The sequence below is a fragment of the Fukomys damarensis genome, unplaced genomic scaffold, assembly GCF_012274545.1.
Source record: "Fukomys damarensis isolate Sample0158 unplaced genomic scaffold, DMR_v1.0_HiC HiC_scaffold_34, whole genome shotgun sequence".
NCBI classification, from domain to species: domain Eukaryota; kingdom Metazoa; phylum Chordata; class Mammalia; order Rodentia; family Bathyergidae; genus Fukomys; species Fukomys damarensis.
In genome coordinates this window covers 19,153,228-19,175,449 of record NW_022900946.1, presented here as the reverse complement: position 1 = coordinate 19,175,449, position 22,222 = coordinate 19,153,228, and the positions used below count along the sequence as shown (strand labels likewise).

Below are 22,222 nucleotides of genomic sequence, written 5' to 3'. Positions count from 1 at the left end.
GACAGTCCGGTGACTGGCCCCTTCATACGCATGTAGTTGACTTTCTGCCCCTCTGAGGGGCTGACCTTCCCGGCTATCCTCTGCACTCCAACCAGAGCACAGGCTGCTGGGGTGTTAGTTGTTTCTGTTTTTTTTTTTGTTTTTTTTTTTTTCCTTGCGAGTCATCTCCTCAAATAGAAGGTCGGCTCCTAGGGACAGAGACACAGCCTATTCCTGCCTGCATCACGCACTCTGGCCAGGATCTTGCAGGCCTGACAAGGAACTGAGAGCTGGACCTTATAAGGACCCCCACATCTGCCTTGCCACCCCCTCCTCTTGTGTCAAACACCCTACTTCTTCATTCCACCCCCAGGTTCCTGGAGCACCTCAGCCAGTCCGTGCCAGTTCCTCACATTCCTTCTGACTGTCCTGCTCTTCACTCCTCCCTGTCCCTCTGCCTTCTCTCACCAAAAGGTGGCCCCCCCAAGGACAGCAGCACATCCTGATCTCCAGGGCTTGCTGAATGCTCTGCTCCTGAGAGCAGGCTCACAGCCCTCATTCACGCTGCCCTACTATACTGAACTAGAGAGAAATGGCTCTCATGGCTGTAGAGGGGAAGGACCCAGGGAAGGGAATGGGAGGGGGAAAGTCCCTTCTTATTCAATGGAAAAAAAATAAAATAAAAAATTTAAAAATTAACATTTCTAGGCCAATACGGCTGTCAATTTCTGTACAATGCCAACTCAACACAGTAAACTGGGATAACTTTTTCCAAAGTTGACAGCACAGTTAAAGTTTCCAAAAATTCAAATTTTATATATAATATATATATATTTTTTTTATATTTATATAAAAAGACCAATAATAGCAGTATGCTATGCATCAATAGCAGCAACAGCTTCTCCAGGTTCTGCAGTCATCTGAACAAAATTATAGACATTCAGCACATTCCATTAAAAAAACAAAAACAAAAAAACAAAGAAAATATCCAGGCGGCGCTGGGGGCGGGGGTGGGAGGGTTGTAGCGCAAGAGTGAGAGGGGCTGAGTGAGTTTACCTCTGTGAGGCATGAGAGGCCCGGGGCCTACCTCCGAGGAGCAGGGTCACGGCACCCCCTAGCAGCGGGCCCCCTCAGGGTCCCCAAGCCCGGTGGCGCGGCTGCAGCTCAGCTTTGAGGAGGCGGGGAAGCGGATGTCTGGGCGCCCGCCATGGAGGCCGTGGACGTGGACGTGGACCCCGAGCTGATGCAGAAGTTCAGCTGCCTGGGCACCACCCACAAGGACGTGCTCATCTCTGAGTTCCAGCGCCTGCTCGGCTTCCAGCTCAACCCAGCCGGCTGCGCCTTCTTCCTGGACATGACCAACTGAACTTACAAGCAGCGATTGGCGCCTACTATGACTTTGAGAGCCCAAACATCAGTGTGCCCTCTGTGTCCTTTGTGGAAGATGTCACCATAGGAGAAGGGGAGTCAATACCTCCTGATATTCAGTTTATAAAAACATGGCGGATCCAGAATTCTGGAGCAGAAGTCTGGCCTCCAGGGGTTTGTCTTAAATATGTCGGCAGAGACCAGTTTGGACACGTGAACATGGTGATGGTGATATCCCTAGAGACCCAGGAGATTGCAGATGTCAGCGTCCAGATGTGCAGCCCCAGCAGAGCAGGGATGTATCAGGGACAGTGGCAATGTGCACTGCTACAGGACTCTACTACGGAGATGACATCTGGGTGATTCTCAGTGTGGAGGTGGGTGGACTTTTAGGAGTAACACAGCAGCTGTCATCTTTGAAACGGAGTTCAACACACAGCCGCATCACAAGGTAGAAGGAAACTTCAACCCGTTTGCCTCTCCCCAAAAGAACCGACAATCAGATGAAAACAACTTAAAAGACACTGGGGGTTCCGGGTTCGACTCCATCAGCAAAAACTCATGGGCTCCTCCTGCTCCTGACTAAACCGAGCAAGATCAGGATAGACTCTCACAGAACTCTGGAAATCTGTACCCCAGCAGTCACACAAACAACTTATCAGTAGTGACTTACAGTAAGGTAGGTGCCCTCGGAGAAGAGGACGAGGGATAGGTGGTGGGCCTTGGGATCTGTGCTACCCTTCATGGCAAAGTAGACGCCTAGACCGCTGCTTCCAGAGGCACATCTAAGACTGCTTAGCTCTCCCACCAACAGCAACAGCACAAAAGCCTTGTGCCCGCACCCGTGCCTGTGGATGTCGCTGTGTCCATACTTGCAGTTTACTCCCGTCTCTCTGCTTTTGGTCTGGGTGTTGCAAGACCAGGTTCTTTACCTTTAGCATTAAATGACAGTATCAAAATATCACCAGCTACGCTTCTAGTGTAAATGTACACAAAGATCAGAGCACCAACAACACACATTTGGAATTGGTTCCTGCTTTGGGTTTTTTGTTTGTGGGAGGTTCTTTCTGAGTAAAAAGACAAAACTAAAAAAAAAAAAAGAAAAGAAAAGAAAAGAATAATATCCAGATAACAGCAAAGTTCTGCTACTGTTGTGGTACCTGGCACCATTTTTTTTTATTAGCATCTTAATCATCATCTGGAAAGAGACCATTCTAGAGTAATATCTTTAAAAATATCTCTGATAAAGCACGGTCACTACTACGTATCATAAAGCAGGTACAAGATATTTTACATTCACAGAGGTATGATACAGTACTGTCCTACATCAATAATACTAGAATCAGTTTTGGTTTGAAATTTGCTTTGTCTGCAAATAAGATTGCTATCCCTGCTTTTTTCTGGGCTCCTGTCACATGGAGAATTGTTTTCCATCCTTTCACTTTCAGTCCATGGGCTTCTTTTTGCACTAGGTGTGTTTCTTGTATACAACATATTGTTGGATTTTGCTTCTTATTCCATTTTGACAGTCTATTTCTCTTGATTGGTGAGTTGAGGCCATTGACATTGATGGTTATAACTGATATGTACTGACTTATTATTGTCATGATATTGGCCTCTTGTTGACTCTTTTTACTTTTTCACCTTCTCCTTTTACTTTCTTGCCTTGCCTATTTGATTTGCTCTGTTGGGCCTCATGGTGTGGTTGCCTTCATTGTCTTTTTATAGGATCTTGTTTAGAATTACTTGTAGTGCTGGATTGGTATTCATGTAGTTTCTCAGGTGTTCTTTCTCATGGAAGTATCTTATTTCCCCATTTATTTTGAAAGAGAGTTTTGCAGGATACATCAGTCTAGGTTGGAGGTTGTTCTCCTTTAGTTCTTGAAATATCTCACTCCAGGCTCTCCTTGCCCTAAGGGTTTGTGTTGAAAAGTCTGCTGTGATTCTGATGGGCTTTCCTTTGCATGTGATTTGTTTCTTTTCTCTTACTACTTGTAGTATTTTGTTCTTCTGTTGGGTTTCTGGGATCTTGCTTATTATATGTCTAGGTGTAGATTTTTTGTGTGTGACTAGGTGGTGTCCTATATGCCTCGCTTATCTGAATGTCAAATTCTTCCCCTCTGTTTGGGAAGTTTTCTGTCATTAATTCTGTGCACAGCTTTTTTAAGTCATTTCTATTTTCTCCTGCTACTTATGGATTCCTATCAGTCTTATGTTATTCTTCTTTGCATCATCTAGGAGTTGTTGGATTGATTTCTCATGATCCCCTACTGTTTTTAAGAGACCTCTCTATTCATGGTCACTGACTGCAATCTTATCTTCTACATCTGAGAATTATCTTCACATTCTTTTATTTTGTTGTGTACACTTTCAATGGAGTGTTTAATCTCCTGGATATCTGTTTGAATCTGTTTTATGGATTCCATTTCTTTCCTATGTTGGGCATTCATTTTTTCCATTTCTTATGCTGGGCCTTCATGGCTTCTATTGTGGTCCTGAGCTCATCTATTTTTTTTTGTCAGTTTCTGCTCTAGAGTCTCAAATCACAACTTTCATTTTGCTCACCATCTCTATGGTTATCTGGGAAATTATTTCTGTTTTGAATTTTTCTAGAGCCTGGTTGATCTGCTTTGTTACTTCCTGTGCTTTGACTTCAGGGTGTCCTGGTGGTTCACTATCGGCCTTTTCATCCTCATTTGCCCTACTGTTTGCCATTGGTGAACTGGAAGTCTGTCTTTGTGTCTTGCTTAAGTGTTTTCTCATTTTTGCTTTTGTTGTCGGGCTGTCCTTGGTTTAATCTCTGGGTTATCACCCAAATCTTCCTGAGATAGTTGCGCCCTAGCTTCTGGGTGTCTAACGACCCACAGACATTCTCATCTTCATAACATCAGAGAAAGCAGCTCATCAAATCAACCACAATCCTTCATCCCAACTGATATAATCAGCAACACATTATGATCAAGCACAACTTGGAAACTGACCACCTGTGGTAGTCACTAGTCTATCACCCTTAAACCATTTGAATTAAATTGAAATCAAGAATCACCCCAGAACATGTCTGCAGTGAACAAACTTTTCAATATAGTATATTTACTATTTAATGGCTCAGACAGAGCTAGGACTCAAGATCCCTGGTCTCAGTTAGCTGATGGCTGAACCCCATGACGCAGACTGACCTCGGGCTGCAAGGCCCAGATTGAGTTCCCCAACCTTCTGAAAGGTTGAACTCCACACCGTTCTACTACAGGTTTCCCACGCTCTTTCTTTAAAGATGTTCAGAGTTGGGAACTCAGAAAAATATCCTTGTGACCACCTCTGCCTCTGCAGAGTGGGTCCAAAAAGTGGCACAATCAGGAGGTCTGAGAGTGCATGGGGCGGGAGTTAAGGGGAGTTATGGGGGTTCAGGGGCACCCACGCGGCTACCTTCCTGGCGCTGGAGCGATGGCGGCTCTGGGCAGGAAAGAGCATGGCTTATCCTTCCCGCGGTGGATCAGGGCCCAGGCTACATTCCTGGTGCTGGAGCGATGGCGGCTCCACGCGGGAGAAGGCCTTCTTATTCTTAACACCCAGCAATGAGATGAATGTCCAGAATCCTCCTGGGTCCAGTTTTGGTAGCTGGATGCAGCAATGGTAATTCTGCTTTCCTCTGCTTCCCATGGAGCTATCTCAGGAAAGAGCCTTCTGGAACGGTACCCATTAGGCCAAGTTCTCACGATGTCTCAGAATTGGACTTTTGTCATACCCACCCCTAGGGTACCCTAGGGAGACCTCCCTGCCACATTGGGGAGGACAGCTGGGGAAGAAATGGAGGGCTGGGAAGTGGAGGCTACTGAAAGACCCTGGACTGGAAGTATGAATGGTTGAGTTCCTAGTAGTTTAGGCACTCTAATTCTAGTTTGATTAAATCCCTACTTAATTCTGTCTGATAATTAAATAATTAATTACATTCTGGCTGTTGATTAAGTTTAATATCTGATTGCATTTACTTCTGATTTAATTCTGGCACTTCAATTCTGATTCTGACACCTACAATCCCCAATCTGAGACTGGGTGGCTGAGGAATGACTGTTCCCAAAGGCCTCAGTAAGAATGAGGAATAGACCAGTGGCAGGCATGTCCGTGGAGTAAAAGGGGCCTAGAATCCTGACTGTAAGACCACATTCATGATTGGGGAGGGAAGAGGCTAACAGCAAATGGGTCAGGACTTCCCAATCCAGACCAGGAAAGAGCCTCCAGAAACTCAGTTAAATCTGACCTATCCCAGCAATGGCACACTCCTGTAATTCCATCACTCAGGAAGCTGAGGCAGGAAGATGACTCTGAAGCCAGCCTGGTCTACATAATGAGTTCAAGGCCAGCCTGAACTATATAGCAAGACCTTGTCTCAAAAAACAAAACTAAACAAATCTGACCCATCCCATTTGCTGTATTTTGCCTGCCACCTTTGCCTGCTGCTGAGCACACTGGGCTAGGATGAGCACAGGACACCAGGACCTCTGGAACACTGGGCACACCCAGTTTGGCAGCCCTACAGCTGGGTTTTCCATGGCTCAGATTCATTCACTCACTCAGGACCAGTTAGAGGAAGCCCATTCTACAACTTCAACCCCTTGGTATGCAGAACCACTGAGGTATCTATTGCCTCTGTGTTGTGATTTAGGAACTTGTTAAGACCTTGCTCACCAAAGAAATGCTACCTCAGAGATACGTTCCTTGAGCTAAAGTCTTCTAAACACTCTAAATAAAGAGTGATCTGGAAAAGGGACAATCTAGGATGTTGAATCACTGGCCTTCCACTGGAGTGAATGTATCCTTCCCTGACCATGGGTTTTGGCAGCAAAAGTGGAGGAGCAGCTGCCAGCATAAGGATAGGGAAGGGGGCTACCCAGAGGGAATACAGAAGCCAAACAGGGTGGTTACAGTGTCTGGAGACAGGCTGCTCCAGCTCTAATGCTTGCCTGAGAAGGGAGGTGAAGACAAGCCAGGGTTCTTTGAGGAGCTTGTGAAGAACACAAACTTGCCCATCAACTTGCTTCTTTCGATCATCCTCCTTAACTCAAAGGCCATCAAGGGGGTACTAGCCGCACAGCCAGGAAAACACATGGAGGAAGCCTATGCCCAGACTCCTGTCTCTATTCAAAAAGAAAGAATAAGAACAAGGTTGTAACTCAGGCCATGTAGCTCCTCCATCAATTTCCACTTTAAAAACTAATCCTCAGGAGGCTGAAGCAGGAGGAGCTCAAGCTCAAGGCCAAACTGGCCTACACAGCAAGTTTGAGGCCAGCCTGAGATGCATAGCATATCTCTGTTTTAAAAAAGAAAGAAAGGGGCCGGGGATTTAGCTCAGTGGTTCCGGTGCCTACTTCACAGGCACAAGGACTTGAGTTCAATCCCCAGTACCAAAAAAAAAAAAGGAACATTAAAAAAGAAAGAAAGAAAGAAAACTAATCCTGATCCCAATAGAGCCTAAACCACAGTACTTTACCCAAAACAGACTTGGTAGACATTTGCTGAATCCATCTCTGAGACAAAGGAGCTCAGAAGTCTGCCCTCTACTATAAGACTACAGAGGGCAGGCTCCAACATTCATGAGGATTAAAACTCACGCATGACTTCACCTCTGCCTTCCTCTTCCAGGTACCATCCAGTTCCTCCCCATCAGAGCAGCTCAGGATCTGAGCTTCAGCATCACAGACTTGGGGCAAGTGGCCTCCTCCTACCCCTCACAAAGTTCTTGGAAGATTAGGCTGGTTCCTCCCTGTTATGGCCTTCAGTGCTCTGCAGAGAAATCCCTGGCGGAGATTCAGAACCGACAGCCTCATTCCTCAGTGTAGCTTGCTGGCTGGCTCAGGCCACTGAGTTCACCTCTAATGTTGGTATCCACCGAGGGCTCCCATGGTCGTCTTAAGAGCCATAGTGTGCCTCTGCATAAAACTTTCCCCAGACCTTTTCTACCTTCCTCAAACATTCTGATATCTCAATCACCTATCTCCCATCCTTCTTTGAATTCTCCAACTTTTCCCTCTCCACAGGATCCTTCCCCAGGGGCCATAAACAGACTTAATTTTCCCTAGTGTTGAAAAAAAATTTTTTCTACCTTTACAAACCTATCTGCCTGCTGGTTCTACTACTGGCCTTTATCCTTCCCAACTTGAGTCTCTATGTCTAAAGATTTTGCCTCCATGTCCTCATTAAATGCTCCTAATCCCTCATAACCTGTCAGTGTCCTCTAAATTGTCAAAATCGACAGAACTCCCTCAGCATCTCCATTACATTAAAGCCCAGTGACCATCCTTTCCTCTAAAAAGACACCCTTTTCCTTTGACTGTCAGGCCTGTGTCTTTTCTTGGATTCCTTCCCATCTTTCTAAAGTTCATGCCCTATTTTCCTCTTTCTACTCTTCAAGCTCAGTGCTCTTCAAGGACCAGTCTTCATATCTCATCCCTCCTCCCTACCATAGCCCCTTCAATCTTACCCTCACTCTCTTCATTAAGCAAAAGAATCTTATTTCAAGATTCACAGACCTGACTTTCCTCGTAGGCTCCATCCAATCCCACTTTAAAAACAAAACAAACAAACAAACAAAAGACAGTACTGGGGATTGAACCTAGGGGCCTTTTCACTGAGCTACCTCCTCAGCCTCTATTTTTTTATTTTGAGATATGGTCTCACTAAGTTGCTAAATTACTCAGGCTGGGCTGGAACTTGGGATCCTTCTGCCTCAGCCTCTCAGAGTGCTAAGTATACAGGTGCACACCACCACACCTAGCTCAACCCCACTTTTCTACCACTAAAAGAAATCTCCATCCAGACATCCTATGAACACTGAGCATTCATAATGACCCAAACTGAACTTTTACAATCTGTCCTTTTCTCTTACACTCCCTGTGTCTTTTTCTGGCAAGACTGTTCCTCCAGTGACTTAATCAAAGCCCATCAGGGATTCCCTCTCACCATGAATCCCCAGGTTGAAAAGCTGATTCACCACCGGTTCTGTTGAGTTAGCCTGTTTCCCCACTCCCATTCCTTATCCAAGCCCACTTGCTTTCCACACACAGTTGACCAGTCACTTTCCCCTTTTCTACTCCTCCCTACAAGTAACTGCCAGGTGCATTTTCCTGAAGCCTTCCATGGCTACCCACTGTCCACAGACTATAGCTCCCTCCACAGCCTACCACTCAAGGCCCTTTATACTTTGGCTCCAACCCTGCTTTCCAAATTAGTTTCCCACAGTCTTGATTTCTACCTGCCCGTACCTTTTCCTGATTCTCCCCCAAATCCCTATTCATCTGATCCCATAAGTTAGCATACCCTATTCCTTTTACATGGAATTCCTTTCCTGTCATCTTTCCATGTTTGAATCCTACTTTCTTCAAGGCCCAATTCAATGTTACACCTTCCTGATCTACTCAGCTCAAGATAACCTGCCAAGCTCAAGGGCCACAGTTCAATCCCTGCTACCAAAAAAAAAAAAAAAAAAAAGGGTAACCTGCCCACTTCCTTCAGCACACCTCACTTTTCCCATGCCTACCTATGTCACTGATTCGGGCCGTACATGCACAGCTACAACTGCCAGAAGGAAGAGGCCTATCCTCCCTACAGACTGTAAGCACACCAAGAACAAAGTGCCTATCTGAATTCTCTTATTACCATCCCTAAAGAATAGTACACAGGTAATAAATATAGGATGAATTAATGAAATGACGAGATGTGGAAAAGTATTTGCACATTGGGCTTTGCATACTTGAGCAACATTTACAAGTAAAAGCTGTTCCTAGGAATCCTGAATTGGGCTTTGGAATAGGAACATACCCAGGAGTCAGAAGTAAGCCAAGATGCTCTATCCTAACATCCCAAGAAGCAGACCTCAGCCTATGCCATTTCCCCAGCTGTCACCCACATTCCAGACAGGATACACAGCACCTAGCCCTGTCCTTGTCCCTCAGAGACAGATACAGCCATCTTACTCTCTGTCCATAGGGTTGAGCTCCTTCCTAGCCCATACAACTGTGTAAGCACCAACTGGCCAGCTGGATGCAACTGTCCTTATCTGGATGTCCCTCAGGAGATTAGTGGGCAAAAGCACTGGCTGAGGAGTGAAAAGACCTGAATCCCAGCTCTGGCCTGTCATGGGCAAGCTATCAACCTACACTGTAATACCCAGATATGGGACAAAGCCAGTTTTTCCCAAACTGCAATTCCAAAGGCCAGGAAAAGTGTGGCTGGGGTACAGGGAAGAAGGGTGGTCCAGAAGCATATCCTGGACTACCATTCCAAAGACTTGATGTGGAAAATGGGGGACAAAGATGCTCCCTCATCCAGCTCATGACAAACTAGGAACAAGGGACAGGGCTTCAGGGGTCTGCTCTCTCCACAAGACCCCTGAACTTGCTCCCTTCTCTCACCAGGAGATGGTAGTAGCTGGGCTGCCCAGTTAAGGAAATAAAAAATGCAACTTCCTTCTGGGAATACCAGCCTAGGGATGTGGGAGGGAAGGGCCTTCTGACAGGTCCCCTGCATCCTTGTCTCTCAAAAGGGGACACATAGCTCTGGACTTACAAATGAGGACCTCTAACATGCGCCAACCCTTTGCTGATGGGATGGCAGAGTGGGGCCACACGATGGAGGAAGATGAATGGACACAGAATCCCCAGTTCTCCAATCTCTGCATCAAGCAACAAAAGGGACAAAAGGAGGCAAAGGTGTCTCCAATCAATCTTCAGCAATATATGGCTTAAACCCAATCAAATGCTTTCTCTACACCACTACCCAGCCCATCCTACAGAAATTCAAGGACCAAAAGCATCACTCTTAGGAAACTTTCTTCGGGTGCTTTTATCCCTTCCCCACTTTCACACCCACGCTTGGGGTCGGTCAGAGAGAGGCATGCAAAGAAGGGAAGGAAATCCTGATTGGAGCCTTTCATTTCTGGGTTTCTTCCCCTTCTCTTCCCTGGGCAAGGAGACTGATCAAATCATCTCAAGAGTCTTTCCCCCATCCTTGAGCAGACCTACTGCTATGCCACAGGAAGGACCAGAGAACATGAGGTAATTCCAAAAGACTTGAGGCAACAGGTCAGGGGAGACTAGAGAGGTGTCTAGTAATGAGGGACCCAGCTGCTCCATCTGAGTCCTGGTGTGGGCACTGGTGATTGGTGGCAAGAAAGAGCAGGATGTTGAGCTCCTTGTAGGGGGACGAGGTGACGGGTGCAGAGCCCACCAACCCAGCTTAAGGGGACATGAGAAGAATGTGGGAGAAAAAGAAGGAAGGGCAGAACTTCTGGGTCCCCATCCCTGAAGTGGGCAAAGAGAGCCTAGCAAGAATATTTGTCATCCAGGCAAGGGATAAGAGAAATGGGAGAGAAGCAACATGGCAGCTGAGTAGGAAAGAGTTCAGGAGCAAAGACATGACCTTTGACCATGGTAACACAATTCTAGTGGAAGACCAGGCACTAGGGAGGACTGTCCTCCAGTGGGGCGCAGGGAAGTCACCTGTTGGCTTGCAACCTCCCAGTGAACACAGGAGGAAGTCACCTTTTAGGCACATGGTCTACAACTAGGGCATAGTAGTCATAAAGTAAACAGGAACAAGGGAGAAAGGGAAGCTTGCACAGTGGGAGACAGGCCAGGGGAAGATAAAACCACTGGGCCCAGAAAGGAGACAGTGCAGAAAGGACCTCTGCACAAAATATTTGCCTCCTTTCCTACAGCAAGGGTGCCCAGCATGGCCTGTGGAACATTCAGATGTCCAGTTTTCTCAGCAGGAAGAAAAATAAAGTTTGTCCGTAAAAGGCTAAAAATTCCTCAGGACTTGCTATGTGGAACCCTCATGGTGGCAGCTGGAGCTGAGCTGGACAGAGGAGGGGCTACAAAGGAGAGAGTGTGGCAGTGGCTTGGGGCTCAGGATCCAATTACGAGGCTGTTTCCATACTTAGCCACCTGACAGCTGCTTGGAATACTCACCACTCCAGTCACTGCAGCCTGCAGAGCCCAAATTAACTCAAGGGCAGACAAGGGCAGGGCCCCCGCAGCACATGCAACAGCTGGAGCCCCCAGCTTTACCTCTCTGATTCCCGAAAGAATAGCTTTGCTTCTGCTAATGCCTGCTTTCCTCACTGAGACTATGCCTCTGCAGCCCCCTATTGTCAGGCAACAGGACCTCAAAGACCTGATATCCTGGGACTCTAAGTGTCCACAGTCCCATCTGCAAAGACTAAAGGCTTGGGCAGGAGATAAATGGGAGCCCTAGATTCCTAGGAGGATCCCAGAGCAACTCCTCAATGCACTCCCAAGGGAAATTGAGCCCCAGGAGTCTTAGGCACAAGAGAGATGGCAAAGCGATAGGGTGTCCCCTCACAGCCTATAAATAACCTCCATGCTCTAACCCAAGCCACCACCTCTGCCATACAAAGTGCTGAGATGTCAAAGGAAAGCCCAGGAACGCAGAGCCAAGCCCCTTCCTGATGAAAGCCCCCACCCTTCAATAGAGGCTCTCCTCCAGAGTGGATTCCACTCTTCCCTGGACTGTGTGTCCAATTCTGTTTTCAGCCCAAACCCCAAACTCAACTCCATGTCCAACCCTATCCCAAACTCTATTCCACTGTTCACAAAACAATTCCCAACTTTGTCCACAGTGCTCCCCTCTGTCCTCAGTCATGCAAACCCAGGTCTCCAGCAATATAGCCAAAGCCACTGCCATATTTTCCACCTGGTGGGAGGGTCATCCGAACGACCTCCAGCTCCAAGACTATTATTTAGCTGTCTTGGAGGCTTCCCTAGGCTTGGTTTTTGATGTCATCTTCACAGTTTCTGGTGGCCAGACTCTTCTCTCTGACCTTGGCCCAAGCCTCAGGCCCATCCGCCTCTCTTCGCTTCCTCTGGCCTTCCCGAAAGCTCCCTCCCTGGTCCCCAGCACCTCACTCTTTATCCACAAACCAGACTCCAAGGAGAAAGGTGGTAACAGTGACACCAGCAAGGAGCAAAGCTTTGCATCAGCCCTCCTCCCCCACTCCTGGGAGCAGAAAACCTCAGGACATTACAGAGGACACCGCAAGGGCTACGCATGCAGAGGGACATACCTGCTTGTACTGAGAGCAGCAGCAAGGCCAGGAAGCAGCAGAGCAGGAGCAGTGCCCTCATGGTGACTGCCAAGAGAACCCAGCTGCTCCTAGCCTCTATTTATATGGCGAGTGCAGGCGGCAGCAGGAGGGGCGGGGGTGGAGTTGTCACACAGTCACCAGGGCAACTGGGCAGATGGACGTGATGGGGCAGAAGCCCAGACCCCAACAGCCTACTGCTGTCACTGTCCAGGCTGCCAGGCCCCTGGAAGGCAGAGACCAGGACTAAGCTCTTTCCACATCCCCAGCAGCCCCAGCATCCCATGATACAGGTTACAAGACGGGGGTAAAGAAGATAAAGTGGAGTATCCCTTGAATTGCGGTCCAGGAGTTAGGAACTCAAGTGTTCCCAGAACTTGCGCTAACTTGCCCTGAAGTCTGGGGTAGGTAAAGGTCGTAGACATGCTTGCAACTGAAGAAAGAAGCTACAAGAAGACTGATGCTATTCGATAGCTGCTGGCATATATTCTAATGAACAGTCAATTAAGGAAAACAAGCAACATCTGACCCCTGAGGTCATGAGCAGAGGGAAAAAGGGGACACAGAGATGCGGCTGAGGCTGTGATGTAAGTCGGAGATCCACGACAGAGATCCATCTCCAGTGGGCAGGAGCACCAGAAGGTTCAGCAGCCTCTGCAAGGCATTATTTGATGCAATCTTCCTAGGGGCACAAGGTGGCCCCAAAAGCCAGCTCTAGGAAGCTGAGGGACAGCAGACACTAGCTTGCCTGGCAGGTGAGGGGGATGTTGTGACACTGCGTTGGAAGGAGGCAGTCAGCCATGAAAGAAAGGAACTAAAAAATAAACTAGGTGCCAGGCACGGTGGAACATGCCTATAACCCCAGCACTCGGGAGGCTGAGGCAGGAGAACTGCTACAACCTGGGCTACATAGTGAGTTCAGACCCAGCCTGAACTACAAGCAAGACCTTGCCTTAAAATTAATAAATTTATAAATTAATTAAAATTAAAAAATTAAGTATTTGTCATGTGCTACATACTTTTTGAAAAGGTACTAGGGATTGACCCCAGAGTCTTTGGACTGAGCTGTTCTTTTTTTTTTTTGAAACAAGTCTTAAATCACCCAGGCTGAGCTCGAACTTACAATTTTCCTACCTCAGCCTCCTCCCAGAGTGTAGAGATTACAGGCATGTGTCACCACATCCAATGGCATTTTTAACACCTGCTTTACTGAAGTACATTTCACAAACACCACAAAATAAATATTTAAAAGGTAGAAAGTGGGAAATTTTGACATGCTTTTCAATTGTGTATCCATTGGTACAATAAAAACAATGAACAGACTCCTTAACCCCCAATGTTTTTCATCTCCCTTCATAGTCCTACCCTCTAATCTCTTCCTAGACAACAAAGGATCTACTTGCTGTCACTACTCATTAGTTTGTACTGCCCAGATTTTGCTATAAATGGAATCATATTGTGTTTTTTAAATTATTTATTTGAGACAGGATCTATTATGCAGCCCAGGCTGGCCTCAAACTCACAGTGATCTTCTTGCCTCAGCCTCCCAAGTACTGAGACCAAGGGCAGGTGCCACCACATCTGGCACAGCCTATCAATTTTTTTAAGCAATTTTTTTTGCCAAGCGTTGTGACACATGTGAGGTCTCCCAGCACTCTGGAGGTTGAGGCAGGTGCCATGAGTCTGAGGCCAGCCTGGGCTACATAGTGAGACTCTGTCTCAAAAACAAAAAGTAATTAAATTAAGTCTTCTTGGATTTTAATTAGGATTACAATGAACCTATAGATCCATTTGAAGAGAACAAGTTACTGATGTGAAAACTGGACTACAGTGCCAGTTGTCTGGCCACACACTAATCTGAATATTACTGAGAACATTAACATTTAAAACAGTAGATTTTGAGTAAGAGAGAACACGCTCTATAATGTGAGCAGGCTACATACTGCATAAGGCCTTAAAAGACAGAGGGTGTCCAAGGCAGAGAAATCTTATCTTGAGACTGACTTTTAAATTCAAAACCACAACTTAAGCTCTTGCCAGCATTTCCAGCGTGCTAGCAACCCCTGCAAATTTCAGACATACCAACTTCCACAATCTCTCTAAAGCCCCATTCTATTGGCTCTGCTTCTCTGACAAACTCTAATATGCAAATATGGAATCTTCTGACCATGTGCATGGCTTGGAGGAGTCCTCACTGTAGGAGAAGAGGAATCAGCAGGTCATGGGAGAGAAAAAGAACTAAAAGTTATGCTATGCTGCTTTACATTAATGAGAAGCAGGCAGAGCCATACTGTTTTGCAGGATGGAACAGGGAGGCAAAGCAGCTAGTTGTCTAGATGGGAATCGAGTTCTAACGCATACACCCTTGAGTTCTCCAGCAATCCAGAAAAACACCATCAGGGAAAACAGGGTTTGAAGCTATGGGGAGGTGTGAGGAAACCAGGAAAGGCACAAGCTAAAGGGTCAAAGCAAGGGCCCAGAAACCAAATACAGGCAGGATGGGAAAAGGTAAATCCAGCACTGCTTGGACAGAAGGGTACCTATTTAGGATATTAAGCAGATCTTTGCACACAAAGAGGGGACATCTAGACATAAACCATAACACTCATTAGCAGGGCTTTGGGGAGGTGAACAGATTACAAGGCATTATAGTTAAGTGTGATGTTAGTGGGGCCCGGCTTAAAGAGGCGGGTCAGGGGCCATGACCTGGAAGTATACTACCTCCCCTCAGGGTTTTCTCTTCATGCTCTCGGCTTCCTGTCTGCTATGCTATGCGTGAATAACTTCCCACCACCTAAGCCCTTCTACCATGCTACTTCTGCCCTGGAGTCAGCCTACTGACTGCAGTTCTACAAAACTTAAGCCAAAATAAACCTCCTCTTTCTGAAGATGTAGGTGCTGGGTGTGTTATGCTAGCAATAAAGAAAGGGCCAGGCGTGGTGGCGCAAGCCTGTAATCCCAGCACTCCGGAGGCTGAAGCAGGAGGATCGCTGTGAGTTTGAGACCAACCTGGGCTACACAGTGAGTTCCAGGGCAGTCTGAACTACATAGTGAGACCCTGTCTCAAAAATCAAACCAAAAAATAAATAAATAAGAAAGAAAGGAAGACACACACCCATGTTCTTTGCAGCCAGCACCTTTCATAATAGCCAGAAGGTAAAACAACACAAGTATCCAGCAGAATGGATATGTAAAATGTAGTCTATCTAGATAATGGAATAATAGTCAGTCATAGAAAGAAATGACACCTGGGTGTGGTGGCACATGTCTGTAATCCCAACTCTGAAGACTGAGGCAGGATTGCTAGGAATTCAAGGCCAACCTGGGCTACATAGTGAGTTCAAGTCCAGCCTATGCTATAAAGCAAGACCCTGTCTCAAAAAAAAAAAAGGAAAGAAATGAGACTCTAACACATTTCAACATGGATCAACCCTAAAATTTTTTGAAAATTTTGTTTTTTCATTCTTTTTCTTCCATTCTTTCATTTTACTGGTACATTTTAGGTATACAATATGCCGGCATTCATTATTGGGAATTTGTACCTTTACATATCTTGGTTCTTATTTTTCCCCATTCTCCTGCTCTCCCTTCAACCTCTCCACCCCTCCCTAGTCACAAAGACTTTTTTTCCACTTTTTCCCTTTCTCATATTATTCCTTTCTCTTCTTTCCTTTCCCCTACCCGTCCCTCTTCCCCTTTCCCTTTGCACCTTTTCTTCCTATTTCACATTATCTATCATACATTTTGATCCTATTTACACTTACAGTTTCTCATACTAGAGAAACTCTTCGGTACTTACATGTGTGTCCTCTTTATTTCACTTAAGAGTATGGCTTCAATGTGTATCCATTTAGCTATAAATGTCTCTAGTTCCTCATTCTTTATGGTTGAGACATACTCAATTTTTATAAAAAATTTTTTTCTTTATCCAGTCTCCAGTTGATGGGCAATTGCACTGTTTCCAAGTTTTAGCTATTACAAACTGTGCTGCTATGAACAGGGGTGCACATATATCGCTGTGGTAGGATTCTTTTAATTCTTTTAGGAAGATATGCAGCAGGGGAAGAGCTGGGTCAAAGAGACTTCTAAAACTAGTTTTTTTAGGTAATCTCCATACTGATTTCTACAGTGGTTGCGCCAGTCTATACTCCCATCAATAAATAGTCGAGAAGAGGCCAGGCGTCATGGCGCACGCCTATGATCCCAGCACTCAGGAGGCTGAGGCAGGAGGATCACTGTGAGTATGAGACCAGCCCAGGCTACATAAGTGAGTTCCAGGTCAGTCTCAACTACATAGTGAGACCCTGTCTCAAAAAAACAAAAAATAAAAAAAAAAGTAGAGAAGAGTTCCTTTTTCCCCACAGCCCCACCATCATTTGTTATATGTTGATTTCTTTAGTAGCCATTCTTTCTGTGGTCAGGTGGAATCTCAGAATTGTTTTCATTTGTATCTCTCGAATGACCAGTGATGCTGAACATTTTTCGTATATTTAATTGCTATTTTACATCTTTTTCTGATAAATGTCTATTCATTTCAGATGCCCATTTTTGGATTGGGTCTCTAAATTTGGGAGGTCTGATTTTTTAAAGTTGTTTATATATTCTAGATAGTAGACCTTTTTCTGAGGAACAGCTGATAAAAATTTTTTCCCACATTGTGGGTTGTCTCTTCATGCTGTTGGTGGTTTCTCATGTTGTGCAGAAGCTTAATAAGAAGACACCCCACTTGTTGATTCCTTGTGCTAGTTCACATGTGACTGAGGTTTTGGTTTTTTGTTTGTTTGGGGTTTTTTTATACTTTTTCTTTTCTTTCTTTCTTTCTTTTCTTTTTTTTTTTTTTTTTTTTTTTTATGGGGATCAAACTCTGGTCCTTGTCCTGTTTCTTTTTTGAGACAGGGTCTCACTATGTAGTTGAGACTGACCTGGAACCCAGGCTGGTTTTGAACTCACAGCGATCCTCCTGCCTCAGCCTCCCAAGTACTGGGATTACAGGCATGTGCCACCACACCCAGCACTGAGGGTTTATTCATAAAATCTTTTCCCACACGAGTGTCTTCAAGAGTACCACCTAACCTCTCTTCCAGGTGATTTAGTGTTTCTGTTTTTATATTTAGACCTTTAGTCCATTTTGATTTTAGTTTAGTGCATGGTGAGATATATGTCTAGTTTTAATCTTTGGCAAGATGAAACCCAATTTTCTACCACCATTAATTAAAGAGGCTATCTTTCCTCTAGTGAGGGTGTTTGGCGTCTTTCTAAAAGATGAAGTGATTGAGTGTGTCTGGAATTATTTCTGCATCTTCTACTATGTTCCAGTGAACCTCAGGTCTGCTTCTTTGCTAATACTATGCTGTTTTCATCACAGTAGCTTTGTAGTATAGTTTCAAGCTAGGGATTGTGATGCTCCCTGCCTTGTCTTTATTGCCTAGTATTGTTTTTGCTATTCTAGGTCTCTTGCTCCAAATGAATTTTTGGATTATTTTCACAAGGTTTGTGAAGTATGCTGTTGGAATTTCAATTGGGATTGCATTGAATCTACATAGCAGTTTTGGAAGTATGGCCATTTTCACTATATTGGTTCTTCCTACCCAGGAGCAAGGGATTTCTTTCCATTCTGTATTACCCTCTTCAACCTCTTTTTTTAGGATGCTATAGTTTTCAGAGTAGAGGTCTTTGCTTTCTTTCATTACTATTGTGAAAGGTATTTCATTTCTATTGTGAAAGGAACTGTTTCTCCAGGTCCTCTTTCAGTGAGTCTGTTGCTCATTAACAGGAAAACTATTGATTTTTGTGTGTTGACCTTGTATCCTACGAAAGCAATGGATCCTGTTGTTGGATACAGAAAGGATCTAGAATCAGGCACAGTACTGTAGCTGTCCTCCCCACCTGCCATCTCAACTTCCCACAGAAAAGGACACAGCCTCTCCCTTGATGGCAAACAAGCTCCCCACTACTTACCCTTAGTACCGTCTATCTCCTTTTCCTACAACAGAACAGCAGATCTTTGTGAATTCTCATTGCATCCAGAATTTCCAGAATATTGTCTTTACCTTCCACAGGGTAAGAGGTAAGGGCCGAGTCATACGTCAACAGGCCAAACTCTAATGTGCATGGAGCACCTGTAACCTTCTTCAATTATTTGCCATTACCTACTTAATCTTGAGAATGCCCCCTGGAAACAGGCCATACCCTAGAGGAAGCTCTCACTTGGGCCCCCTAATTCATGGAAATTTTCAGCTGCTACTACTATCTCCTTTTTCGGCACCAGGGGTGTGGTAGGGTAAGAGCTAGTTTGGGGAGCTCATTCCTATGTACAGCTACCAGTCTTGCCTGCGCCCCCCAGTCCTACCCCCTCCTCTGGGTCAACACACAAGTTCTTATCAATCAGCAGAAGAAATGTGCAACTCAGCAGGGCAAGAGAAGAGAGGGAACTAAGACAGAGTGGGGTGCGAACCAGATCATTACCCACAGGATTTGTAAGGCAAGGAAGAGGAAGCAGAACCACCTGAGAGACAGTGAAAAAGATAAATGCTACACAGCCAACAGCAGAGAGGCAGCTGGGTACAAGAGGACAGCAAGATAGGCTAGGGCGGGAACAGAACAGAGCCCAAGCCAACAACATCTAAGATTAAAGACAGTGTGGCCAGCCAGCTCTGAGACACTACTGGAGGATTTGCATGTGCTCTACATACTGGTCTGGGGCCAATTAGTCACAGCTAAGGAGGCCAAGGTCACAGGAAGGGCACCCCCCCACTAGATTGCCCTTTAAACATCTAACTGAGGCATTGCTCATGAGCTGAGGCATTGCTCTGCTGCATGGCCAAAGATTCCCCCAAATCATAGCACAAGAGGCATATGTTTATTACACAGCAGGCTACATCAGGAAAGTATAACGATGGTTCCCAAAAAAATTGTAAAATACAGCAAGAAAGCACAAACTGGAAAAGGAAACAGGAAGGCACATGAAATGGAGCTATTAGTAAGGCTAATGAAAAAATGACACCATACATTTAAGTCTCTTGCATTCATGTAACTTGACCACTTGCCCAATTCACAAGATCCTTAAAGTAAGAACAAGCCAAATGCTCAGGAGAAGTGAATTATTTTCACTACTGAGACGCAACAAGAATTTCTTCAGAGAATCACTGTACAGAGAATACAGTATAACAATCCTTGACAACAGTTTTAGAGTCAAAAGAATATATCTTCCATGAAATTTATGCCCAATAGAGATCCTTAAAATAGGGCTTGGGAGGACACCAGGAACCAAGAACATCCAGGCCCTCTTCCAAAGAAATGACTACCAAAGACACATGCTTAAAATAAATCTGAATTGTCACTTACCACTTTACATGTTGTGAAAACTGACACAATCCACTTTGATAGATAATATCTACTAAAACATAATCATAACAGTCCGAAGTTAGAAACAACCTACATGTCCATCACTAAGTAAATGGACAAAATTGTAGAATATTCAGGCAATGGAATAATACTTAGCAATAAAAATGAAAAAAGTGAGCCGGGTGTGGTGGTGCACACCTGTAATCCCAGCACTCAGGAGGCTGAGGCAGGAGGATCGCTGTGAGTTCAAGACCAGCCTGGGCTACATAGTGAGTTCCAGGTCAGTCTCAACTACAAAGTGAGACCCTGTCTCAAAAAAAACCTGCTAATATAGATAAAACATAAATGAGAGGACCAGGGTAACACACACCTGTAATCCCAGATACTCAAGACGCTGGGGCAAGAAGATCCCAAGTTCCAGCCTAGTATGGGCATCTCAGACACTGTCTCACACACACACACACACACACACACACACACACACACCTACAAAAGGGCTGGGGATGTAGTTCAACGCTCCCTAGTTAAATCCCTGTACATCAATAAATAAATAAAATTAATCTGAGACATCATGTCGAACAAGAAGGCAGGCAATAAGTAAAGATGCTGTATGATTTATATGAAGTACTAAAATAAACTAAATTAATCCATGGTGGCTGAAATTAAAACCACTGTTAGATTGCTTTTTACACCTACCAGAATATGTAAAATCAGCATCATGATGATCTGATGATACTAAGCGCTGGTAAGGATGCTGCCAAATGAACTCTAGTTTATACTGCGGGTGCATAATGGTACAGAACACCACACACAAAGTAGTGTAAAACTGGGAAAATCGAAATAAATCTATGGTTGGCACCAATGTCACTTACATTCTATACAGCACTGCAGTCAGTGGAAGCCGGGTAAGGGTAAGCAGAATCTCCTACATTGCTTATTATTTCAAAGTGGAAAAAGCTTAAAAGATAAACCACTTGAATAAAAGGTTTTTTAAAATAGGTGCTGGGCTGGGGGTGCAGCTCAGGGGTACAGAATGCCTAGCATATGCAAGGTCCTGGATTGAATCCCCAGCACACACACACACACACACACGCGCACACACAAAATCCAGCCAAGTATGGTGGTGCACACCTGTAATCCCAGCACTCCGCCACAAGTTCGAGGCCAGGAGAGCTACAGAGTGAGTTCAACGTCAGCCTGAACTAGTGAGATCCTGTCTTGCGTGTGTGTGTGTGTGTGTGTGTGTGTGTGTGTGCATTTTAATACTAGCATTATTTCTATAGCACAATTATAGAAATCTTTAAAGTTACTTTTCACTACAAATATTTGTCAAGTTTTATTTCAGAAATATTTTTCCTATTCTCTTGCACAGACACCCAGACACATTACAAAAAATTCATTCATAACACAGTAAGGGCAAACTTTACCCATGTAAACATCTTCCATTAATTTCCCACAATTTTAAAAAACTATAGAATTACAGATACTGAATAAGGCTCATAGATTTTGCTCAAATTCCACAAAAGACTCTGTTGGGGTTCACTTCTGGTTGCAATCAATGCCGAAAGTGGACTCAGGGCTTCCACTCGCGAAACAAAACCTCTCAACCCAAGAAATGCGTTTCAGGATAAAAAGAGAACACAGAAAACCCAGGAGGAAAAACTTTCGCAGTAGGGAGCTCAGAATCACGGAAGTAACTTTCTTAAACGATAAGCAGTCATTCTGCAGTCCCTGAAGTTTCTCCATACTGAATCAAGATTAATTCTAGTGTTACCCAAAATGTGACCTAGTAGATGGGTTAAGATACATCGGCGTGTGTGTTCATATTGCTAGTATACACAGTGAAAATCTGCCATCAAATTCATCATTTCATTATATCCAGGACCAAAGTGAAAAAAACAAAACAAAACTCACTCAAGTCGAGTATCATTAGAAAGGAACTATTTTTCACCCCAGGAACACAAGTCAGGAGAGGTATGTGGGAGGTATGTCACAGGGCCGAGATGGTGTCCAGTCACAGGCAAGAGGCAGCGGGGGCTGTGACCGAGGACGGTGAGACCCTGTTTTTAAAAAAAAGTCCGTAATTCTTCACGCGACAGGAAGGCCCACATCTTTCCCACCTCTCCGACCACAGACACCAGCGGACCGCGCACCCCGCGGCAGAGGTGAGTCTTGGAGTCTAAGCTGGAAAGAAGTTCAGATACTCATCACACATATGCGACGGTGACAATGTTCCGAACACTCGAGTAAAAATTACTATGACGATCCGTGTCGCCTGTTTCTTAACTTTTTTTTCTTTTTTTACCGTGGCTTCCAAAGCATTTCAAGTCACACTGAAATAGCTTGGGCGGATTTCAGTCACCGGTAAACACACCCGTCGGCGGGACGCGCTTCCAGGCACCACCCAGGCGTGCGTGAGAGCGCCGGGGCCGGGCG

The 22,222-nt window shown here is 45.1% G+C and overlaps 1 protein-coding gene and 1 pseudogene across 7 annotated transcripts in view; one reads left to right on the top strand and one right to left on the bottom strand.

The window, feature by feature from the left end:
• Window positions 1-22,216, bottom strand: part of Srl (sarcalumenin) — a 52,793-nt gene extending 30,577 nt beyond the window's left edge. For 2 of the 7 annotated variants that reach the window (XM_019210644.2, XM_010644068.2), the window contains exon 1: window positions 12,425-12,505. In XM_019210644.2, the coding sequence (XP_019066189.1) occupies window positions 12,425-12,485 (61 nt within the window). In that variant the 5' untranslated portion in view covers window positions 12,486-12,505. Of the gene's footprint in view, window positions 1-12,424; window positions 12,506-21,700 lie in introns of those variants that run through there. The other 5 variants (XM_010644072.2, XM_010644071.2, XM_010644073.2 and 2 more) reach the window with 5 other exon arrangements.
• Window positions 1,099-2,241, top strand: LOC104876170 (annotated as a pseudogene).
• Window positions 22,217-22,222: the final 6 nt, after the last annotated feature.